This window comes from Salmo salar, chromosome 01 (genome assembly GCF_965601325.2).
Source record: "Salmo salar chromosome 01, fSalSal1, whole genome shotgun sequence".
Taxonomy (NCBI): Eukaryota; Metazoa; Chordata; class Actinopteri; order Salmoniformes; family Salmonidae; genus Salmo; species Salmo salar.
In genome coordinates this window covers 60962578-60973103 of record NC_138291.1, presented here as the reverse complement: position 1 = coordinate 60973103, position 10526 = coordinate 60962578, and the positions used below count along the sequence as shown (strand labels likewise).

Here is a 10526-nt window from a genome sequence, read left to right as displayed (position 1 = left end):
TTGGATATTCATCACTGAAATCTAGATAAATAAACATTTACCAAGTTATATAATCATATACACAGAAAGCTCAAACTCTCATGGGTAACTTCCAACAGAAATCCTTTTTTTCCATCGCTGTATTTTTAATGATGACTTTTGAAACATGTTGATGAAGAAAAGTTCATAAGATTAGCAAGAAGCAGGAAAAAAATCTATATTTTATTTGCTTCAAGTTGGGGTGGGGGGGAGAGGTATTGTAACCACAAAAATGATCAAACGTAAGGGAAAATTGCTAATTAGGATTCAGACCGTAGTGAGATATCTCATTTGACAACATGACCTCAGCTTCATCAAACTATCCCAAAATAATCAAGACTCATTAACTATTAATACAAACAATACAATATTTGGAGATGATTCATGTTTTTACGAGACTATAAAGACCAATACGCAACACTGTCTCCTATGCCATATATACTACATTGATTATTATTGTCTGTCATCACTATGGTCACTGTTCTAATAAGTAAAAATGTATTAACAGTTCACCATTTAAATCTTCTTCTCTCTTTTCCACTTTACCTTCTTGATATGCCATGTTGGTTAGCACAGTTCCACTTACTATGTTCTAGCCCATTGGTCATTTTTGTGGGACACTTGGACACTATTGATGGCCATTCTGAGTCTTTTCGGTGAGCCAGCTCATTTGGCTTCGTTCACTTAAAAGAGCCGGCTCATTTGGCTCCCAAACAGCTCTTCATTCAAAATTATTAAAAAAAGATTGACCTAGAACCATGATTTCCAATCTCCAATGTAAAGCCCAAAAGGTAGGCTACCATTATGTCAGATCGTGAAATGCGTGTTCCAAAAAATATTTACGTGGTGAAATTATTAGATCGGCCAATTTTTTGTTGTTGTTATTTTTAACGCACTGCAAAAATTAATGTGGACCAGAATGTACACGTTATATTTGTGTAGTAGCAGTATGCAAATCAGGGAGCCAAATGAACGGCTCTTTCAACGATGTGATTCGTTTCCCGACGTTCACCAAAAAGGATCTGTTCATAAAGAGCCGTTTGTTCAACACTATTGGACACACAGCAATTCTGAGGTTGCCGGACCTTTGAAAAATAAAATAATGAGCTGGTTCAGATGCTCAGAACTACAGTATTGGTAAAGAGTACACAATGGCAATCAGTCCTATTAAGTCCTCAACTCCGTAGGAGTCATAAAATGTGATCCACCAGTCTTTTGCACACCAACTCAACCAAAATCCTGGAACCACTGGATGTTAAATAAATGGGCTTCTGATTAAAAAAAATGGTCCAAGTCCCTGTTGCTAACTCAATAAAGTGTATAGCAAAATGTAAAAAGTAATATGCATAATTTCTGCAGGATTTTCAGGGGTTGGGGCAAGTGGTTAATGAGCATTTTGCCAGCGTGAGGGCCAGTCGTTATCCATCCAGCTTTGCAGAAGCCGCAGCACATCAATGCGCTGGTAAACCCGGCAAAGTTCGGTGAGCTCAGTGACGGTCTTGTGGTTGTTGCGCAGCAGGAACTCTTGTGTGGGGCTGTGGCACATTGAGCCCTGGGTCCGGTGCTCCAGCAGAGTCAGCTCATCATAGCTCATACCCCAACGGCTCGCAAAGTTCTTCCAGTTCTTAACAGTGCAATGATTTGGGTCCAGTTTAAGACGCAGTAAGTCCAGCAAGTCCTTGTCGTCCATCAGGTCACTGATCTTTGGAGGTGGAGCTGAGCAACAGCACTTCTCACAGGGGTTGTTCAAGAACTGCAGCTCCTTGGGGAAGTCTAAGGGGTAGGAATTGGGGCAAGGAACATGGCATTACCAACAGCCGTGGAAATATATACAGGGTACATGGAAATGATTAGGCAACCATTTTAGGTACACATATGTAAGTGTAATGCATCTGTGTAGAAAATATGTACAACATGTGCTTGGTAATGTTGTTCAGAGATACAGTATATATCATGATAGAAATGCTAATTTCATTTACCTTGTAAGATGGAGCCTGTGCAGATGCACTCCACACCATCTTCTACTGGCTGTATGAGGTTGGGTAAAACAAAACATTACATTCAGTTGTTGTAATTCTAGAGTGGAATTAACTACAAATATGATTCAGAATACCTCACAATATTCTAATTGATACCATTAAAATAATCACAACCTTTTAAACCAACTCACAACACCTTTCCTATGGAAAAAAAGTGATCACGCTCACCCATCAAAATGGTCTTGTGGTTTTAACACCGACAGCTAGTTTCCGTTACAAAGGCTCAGACATTACAGATAGCCAGGGTATGACATTTTCTCATGCTGGGTAAGAGGTTTGGAGTTATATTTAAAAAGCTACAGTGTACAGGAGCATCCTGTCAAGACTCATCACCACATTTTCACATTAATATCATAAGACAAAGAAACAATACACTTTAGCTCGTTGCAAGTGACCCCATTACACACCTGTCTTATTCTGCCCGAGGGAGGTGTGAGGTAGCCAGGTGGCATGGACCTCAGCTGCAGTGTCACTGTATCTGGAAATGACAGATCGACGGTGTAAGTAAATGTTGTACTTTCTCATCAGAGTGCACAGAAAGGCACATCCGTTGTGGGAACATATGTACTGAGCTTAGAGCACCTACCTTGAGGTTCTGTGACTTGGACTGGATAGTTGGACTTCAAGGACTAAGAGACACAAAACACACATATTCAGCTTTGCTGGGAAGTGGCACACTGATGGATTGTGATCTTAATACTATATATCAATGCAGATATTTATGCTGATATACATCTTTTAAGACCAAGAGATGAAATGAATGAAAACGTCTGTAAATTGTGGGAGAAAATTATACTCTGTGTTGGATAGCGAAAAGTGGCTTGTTGCAACTTGCTTCTATATCAGTCCCTGGGCGTAAGAAATTCCAGCATAATGTGCTCAACTATGCTTCAATTACTTTACATGGCTATTTTCTTCTCAATCTAAACAGGCCGAAGAGTTAGCAATAATTTTGTTATATTCTTTTGAGCTAAGAAAAACAATGTATCTATTCAATTAAAGGGATAATCCACCCCAAACCACCAATTCCAATTATTAACAGTGTAAAAGAGTGTTATATAACACTAATATGTGAAAACAATATTTTTTGTGAACAAATGTTTCATTTTGTAATTATAACAAGCTTGGTAGCAACATGAAAATAATTGTGGAAAAATGTTGCAGTTCAAGTTGACTACAAAACCCACCATGCAATGCTCTCTCTGGGCTGGCTGACAAGTTAGCTAGGTAGCTAGCTAGCAAATATAGCTACACACAATAATACCAAAGTCAATATCAGCATGTGAAGTAGCTAGCTAGCTTTAAAATCACCTAAACAAACTGCACTATCAATTTAGGAGTGTATCTCAGCGAGTTAAATTTGCAGTTCGTCACTACCCAGAGTGAGTGCAGAGTACGTTGCTATGGCAACAACAGCCATTTCCCACACGACACATTGGGAGATGGTACTTAAAGGAGAAACTGAGTTGAATAATTTTGTACACTGTTTAGATTGAGCACATCTAAGCGAAATATATACTTTGTCATGACGATATAAAACGGATGAATGTGTTCTATTGGCCGATTTGGAGGGCAGGTAATTGTTTTAAAAGCGTTATGAAACGTGATAGTGTGTTATCCCCCATCTCCAGTGACGAGAAACTGGTAGCTATGACGAGTTTCCACATGATTTTCAGATTTCCCAGACGGACCACTTAGAAGTTAAATGATTGGGTACATTTTTACTTTAACCACTGATAGAACATAGGCCTTCACCAAATTGACAGGTGTTTCATGATTTTTATTTCTGGGGGTGGATTATCCCTTTAAATTCAGATAGCACATTTGTTTACACTAGTTTGTTTCCGATGATATTAGAGGGTCGTACCATTTCTGCCATGAAGCTACTAGTATCTGTGTCCTCCACTGGTTCAGAGATTATTCTATCTGTCGAGACAAGACAGGTGTAACAGGGAGATTACATGAAGAGAACAATGCACAAAGGACAATATTGCAGATTTTATAGAAAATGATGGCTGATGGAAATGGAATGCAGTTTTTCAACAAAGCAAATATCAGCATGAAGAGGACACATTAAATCTGAACTTATTGAGTGTCCTGGGTCCTGATAGTTGCAGACGTACAAAGCCCTCTTTTCAGCTCTAAAACATACCTCTACAAGGATATGCAGGCCTCTATCAGTCTGCGTCACTGTGAGGCTATTGTATGAGACCTCAGAGCTCCAAATAAAGAGCTGCTCTGACCTTTCTTAGGTTACACTCCATGAAGCTGACACTCACTTCAGCTTATATGGGAACCTTGGGTTTGTAAACACATTCAAGTTAACCAAAGACCATTTCACATGGGTTATATTAATGAAGTTGTTGACACAGTTGAAACTACAGTGTAAGTCAGACATAGATCTCAAATGACAATACGTGGGTGGGTTCACTTCCTCAAACAAGAGAAAAAAAAATAGCAGGGTTTCGCACATTGGTGACATGAGTAAACATACACACACTTTACTATAATGGAGTTGTAAGGTGTTTCACACCAGGGGCCTGTGTCATTGATTGAACATATCACCAACAAGAAGGGAAATTTTGTCAAGATGTCATTTTTTTTTTGTGGGGAGGCAAACTGTGTCAGAGTTTTACATTGCAGTCATACCAGACTAAAATATATACTAAAACACCCACACCAGCATTGATTGAACAATATTATTTTAAACATATGCTAGTCATAAATCATAGTCCAGAAACTGTGATAATTTCTGTGGAGGGTACAAACAAAATCCAACATATTGCAGTATTTTCTGCATATTGACATATTGCAGTATTTTCTCAATTGTTTTTGTTGTTACCTACATGATGATGACAGTGAGACAAGAGAGGACATGCCAGTTAAGTCACCATATGCCATACTCTCAGTAAGATCAATAACAGCAGAGCAGTGATGATCACTGTAATAACCGTGTAATTGCTGATGGACACAGAAATAGAATCTCCTTCTAGGTCTGAGGTTGCATAGATGTGTACAGATGCTTTGGTAATGCATACTCAATCTCATCCTACCTTGCTCCCTATTAGTGCAATGCTGAGACCCATCGGCCCCACGTCCCCTACTCATCAACTGTAAGCAGAAACCCATCTCAGCTCAGCATTGTTTCTGCTCCACAGGGAATGCAGAGACATGTACCTACTCGCTCTGCAAGAAGTTCAATAGATGAAATATAAACCACATCATAATAGATCCCTCCAGGCCATGATTCCATAGAGATTAACCTAGATTTTCTCCTTTTTGACCACCCATGCCTTTGCTACTAAGATAAGTCGAGTTTCTAAAAGTTTAATTAGACCGTGCAATGTTGCATTTGCTCTGCAGCGACCAAGGCATGTTTTTTTCCACACATGGCTTGAGATGAATGGCGTGCTAATACCTAACTCAATCCATGCAGTTTCTATACCTAAAGCAAAGATGGACAAATGCTTTGAAAGTTGCCTTGTCTATGTACAGTGAATGATTGAGGGTTGTGTGTGTGTGTGTGTGTGTGTGTGTTGTAAAACTCAAGTTCCAGCAGGACAAATAAGTTCAGTGATTTTGTTGTGTGAGAGGAGGCTTACTTTGCTGGCCTAAAGCCCTCAGCTTCTGCACAGGCCTTGGCTGCTATATGAAGATTGACAATGCAATAGTAATAAAGAATAAAGAGCTTGTTCTTCAAGGCATGCTGATGAGGACTGATGAGGACAATGTTTCAGCATTAAAAAAAGCACAGACATTTTTATGAAAGAATCAGAGCATTGTGCAAAATTGGGGTATTATTGTTCTGCTCATTCAACTGAGCAGGCATCCTCAAGAGCCAACAGGTATCTGTCCAAACAGATCACTGAGTAAATGTAATTTATATGTATGAGCTCAAGGGGACAGCTCACATTTTCATACATTTTCGACAGCCCGCGGGAAGTAGGGGTGCTGAGGGTGCAGCACCTCCTAAAAATACATTAAAAAAAATATATATAATTTTTATAATATATATATATATAAAAAAATACTAGTTAAAAGTTTGAACACACCTACTCATTCCGGTGTTTTTCTTTATTGTTACTATTCTCTACATTGTAGAATAACAGTGAAGACATCAAAACTATGAAATAACACATATGGAATCATGTAGTAACCAACAAAAAAAAGTGTTAAACAAATCAAAATATATTTTATATTTGAGATTCTTCAAAATAGCCACCCTTGGCCTTGATGACAGCTTTGCACACTCTTGGCCTTCTCTCAAACAGTTTCATGAGCTAGTCACCTGGAATGCATTTCAATTAACATGTGTGCCTTGTTAAATGTTAATTGGTGGAATTTCTTTCCTTCTTAATGCGTTTGAGCCAATCAGTTGTGTTGTGACAAGGTAGTCCCTATAATGGCAAGAACAGTTCAAATAAGCAAAGAACAGTCCATCATTACTTTAAGACATGGTCAGTCAATCCAGCAAAAGTCAAGAACTTTGAAAGTTTCTTCAAGTGCAGTCGCAAAAACCCTCAAGCGCCATGATGAAACTAGGACTGCCACAGGAAAGGAAGACCCAGAGTTACCTCTGCTGCAGAGGATACGTTCATTAGAGTTACCAGCCTCAGAAATTGCAGCCCAAATAAATGCTTCACAGAGTTCAAGTAACAGACACATATCAACATCAACTGTTCAGAAAAGACCACTACTAAAAGACAGCAACAAGAAGAGATTTGCTTGGGCCAAGAAACACGAGCAATGGACTTTAGACCGGTGGAAATCTGTCCTTTGGTCTGATGAGTCCAAATTTGAGATTTTAGCTTCCAAGCGCCCTGTCTTTGTGAGACGCGGAGTAGGTGAAAGGTTGATATCCGCATGTCTGTTTCCCACCGTGAAGCATGGACACTGTCGTAATTTCTTTAGAATTCAAGGCACACTTAACCAGCATGGCTACTACAGCATTCTGCAGTGATAAGCCATCCCATCTGATTTGCGCTTAGTGGAACTATCATTTGTTTTTCAACAGGAAAATGATCCAACACACCTCCAGGCTATGTAAGGGCTATTCGACCAAGGAGAGTGATGGAGTGCCGCATTAGATGACCTGGCCTCCACAATCACCGGACCTCAACCTAATTGAGATGGTTTGGGATGAGTTGGACCGCAGAGTGAAGGAAAAGCAGCCAAGAATCTCAGCATATGTGGTAACTCCTTCAAGACTGTTGGAAAAGCATTCCAGGTGAAGCTGGTTGAAAGAATGCCAAGAGTGTGCAAAGCTGTCATCAAGGCAAAGGGTGGCTACTTTGAAGAATCTCAAATATAACATATATTTTAATTTGTTTAACACTTTTTTGGTTACCTCATGATTCCATATGTTTTATTTCGTAGTTTTGATGTCAACGCTATTATTCTACAATGTAGAAAATAGTCAAAATAAAGAAAAACCCTTGAATGAGTAGATGTATCCAAACTTTTGACTGGTATTGTATATATAATTATTTTTTCAATGTTTTTCCACAAAAGTAGTGCACTGGGCCTTTACTAGTATTAGCGGATTATATAAAAAGTCTGTAGGGCGGCCAAATATTTTTTTCTGCATCTCTGCTTTGGCAAAAAAGGTAGTTGTACAATTAAGAACAGTATCTTTCAGGATTCAATAGTTAGAATTTTAAGAGTTGTTGCCCTGTCCTTTTCTCTGTGATTCTATATACCATTAGAATGACAAAGAACAAAACCCTGTCCTCAAACATTTACAAAGGTGTAAAGTTATGGGCAAAGTCACAAAACATCCACATCAAAGTAAATATTTTCTTGATCATATTTTTTTTTTTATAACATGGAAAACAACCACTTTTGTTCAGTATTAATTTACCATCCTTAGAAACCACTTAATGTAAATGTACAGTACTATGTTGTACAAAGGCTGGTCATCATGGTTTGTACCTGTAGACTTTCCATCACCATGAAGAAAAACAATGCACTATAAAGTTATTGAGTACATTGAGACATCAAGTGGTTTGTGACGATGTGATGTGGCTCATTCGGTGGAGCATGGCACTTGTGATGCTAGGGTTGTGGGTTTGATTCCCATAGATGACCAGTATGGAAATGTATGCACTCACTACTGTAAGTTGCTCTGGATAAGAGTGTCTACTAAATTAGAAAAGGAATGTATAGACCATTTCAGTGAACATATAAGTTGCATTTGCAAAGTATTTAAAGAAACTGGAAAACATATATCAAGCAAGTATTTGTATATTCCATAAGTATTATCAGATTAACTGTTTTGTACAGATAACTATCAGCCTTAAGTTCACTTAAATGCTGGTAAACACTAAAATACATTGTTTACATTTTCCCCAAAAGTAGTGCACTGGGCCTTTACTAGTCCTGTATTAGGGGACCCTGTCAGCCAAAAATCACAGTGAAAACCAACCATATAAAACGTGGGGTTCTATTCTTTACAACATTGACAAACACAGTAGCCTAGCTTGCCATTGAGTTTGATTCCTCAGGTTGTCCAATGTCTCAAATTGGAGATAACAGTTTTATGCTATGTCTAAGTCAGCGCTTACATTGGACAGTTCGGAAAAGCCTTGGCCAAGCCTACTCACTTTTGTCACTGAAAAAATGCTATATTTTCCAGTTCCCACACATCTCATACATTCACGAAGAGTAAGGCGCAAGTCCCTTACTATCATTGATACAGGGGGGATTTTTATGTTTGGGGAAATGCCACTTGTGAGAAGAGTACATTAAAATGGAATCAATGAAATGCAAGTTCTATTATGTAAATTGTGTCAATGTGATATGAATTTCTTTAACGAATTATTTAAAAAGTTCAGATAGCCTACATTTAACAAACAAAAGGACTTTTACATTTCAATATTACAGTGGGCCTATCTATTTGTAAATTAGAAGGTTGTTCAAAAAGAACAAGATGAAGACAAAAACATGCAACAAGGGATGACCTTCATCTACAACCACTAGCAAAAAGGTAGCATCATAATCGACATAGCCTATCTATACGATTTAACGTTTGAAATAACAGTGCCGACTTACCGAATGGCTCCTTAAACGCCTTCAAGCTCGTCATCTTTACACAAATGGATGTGAACATAAGAGAAAAGTCCGTTGCACATATGAGTAAAATTACAACGGATGATAACGAAATTGAGTCGAAAATTGGCGAAACCACCTCTGCAACGGAGTTCCCGAAAGTGCGCTAAGGGGGCGGGAGGTGTAGTTGGTAAAATGACTCTCAATGGGAGAAAAAAAGTTCTGACCTCAATGCTATTGGTGCTTTCAAGACAACTGGGAACTCGGAACAAAACGGTTTGAATGGTCATCAAACTCGGAATTCCAAATCGGAAACTCAGGCATCTTTCTCGAGCTCTGCCTTTCCGACCTGAAGATCACCGACGTCATAACCTGTTCTCGGTTATTCCCCAGTCTTGAAAGCACCATACAACCTCTCCCCCGTCCACAAGTGTCACGTAACTTCCCATACACATAAACAAATGGTAGACATGGAGGCTGACAGACTCCTTCTGCAGATTTACCATTCACTTTCCGCCATGTCTGATGACCCGACAATAGGGACTTTTCTTAGTCTATACTATAGGATGCTATTTTACGCTATATAGCCAAGGAAACAGACCTATGCTATGCCCCATACGGGTGTGGAAAATAGCCTAAAAACAGTTATCAGGCTGTGCAATGGCTCCAGTTAAACAGTGGTCCCAATTAAAGCATAGGCCTACTTTTTTTTTAACGCAGCCGCACTTTTTGGGCTGCATTTACACAGGCAGCCAAATTCAGATCTTTTCTCCACTGATTGTGAACATTGAACAGTAGGAAACATGAGGATTCAAATGTAAAGTTGCTGCCATCTGCTGTACTGTATGGGTATGTCCTGCACAATCTGGACAAAACACAGCTTCTCTTAGAAATTCAATACAACACATACTTTTATGCCTAGGCATTTATTAAGATTTAGAGTGTTCTGTTGGGGAGAAACTGATTACATGCAAGCATGTACATGTAAATTGATTACTAAAAACTGTAATCAGGTACATTACCAGCTGTAATATTGTCATCAGATTACAGATATTTTTGAAAAAATAGTTAGTTACTTATTTGATTACTTTTAAAAATCAGAAAGAAGGTTTGCGAAAAAAGACATTATGACACCTTTCTGTTTTCTCAATCACATTCAATTCAGCATTGAAAAAAGGCGCAAGTGTAAATTTGCTCCACCTGAGCGAGTCTGACCACAAGGCATACCACAATAAATGACACACCAAATGTGCTTGATGGATCCTTCTCGTCTTCTGCTAATGCCGTTCAAAGGGAAAGTAATCCAATAAAATAAATCAGATTACATTACTGAGTTTGAGTAATCCAAAAGTTACATTACTGATTGCAATTTGACAGGTAACTGTAAATTATTACATTTGGAAAGTAACTTATCAAATTAAC

At 38.6% G+C, this 10526-nt stretch overlaps 1 protein-coding gene across 1 annotated transcript; it reads right to left on the bottom strand.

The window, feature by feature from the left end:
• Window positions 1-182: 182 nt before the first annotated feature.
• LOC106606565 (ectodysplasin-A receptor-associated adapter protein) lies at window positions 183-9460 on the bottom strand. Its single transcript, XM_014202857.3, has 6 exons — window positions 9108-9460; window positions 3925-3983; window positions 2644-2686; window positions 2465-2535; window positions 1998-2046; window positions 183-1791 (listed from the first exon to the last, which is right to left on the bottom strand). The coding sequence occupies exons 1-6, from the start codon at window positions 9163-9165 to the stop codon at window positions 1403-1405; spliced, it is 669 nt and encodes a 222-aa protein (XP_014058332.1). The 5' UTR covers window positions 9166-9460; the 3' UTR covers window positions 183-1402.
• Between the last annotated feature and the right edge of the window lie 1066 nt (window positions 9461-10526).

What these genes read in the sequence shown, in the direction of transcription:
- LOC106606565 (XM_014202857.3), bottom strand. Translation starts at nt 9,165, where the DNA reads ATGTTCACATCCATTTGTGTAAAGATGACGAGCTTGAAGGCGTTTAAG. An exon ending in GGCGTTTAAGGAGCCATTCG is followed by an intron (nt 3,984 to 9,107) that starts GTAAGTCGGCAC and finishes TTGTCTCGACAG; the next exon opens with ATAGAATAATCTCTGAACCA. An exon ending in GTAGCTTCATGGCAGAAATG is followed by an intron (nt 2,687 to 3,924) that starts GTACGACCCTCT and finishes TGTGTCTCTTAG; the next exon opens with TCCTTGAAGTCCAACTATCC.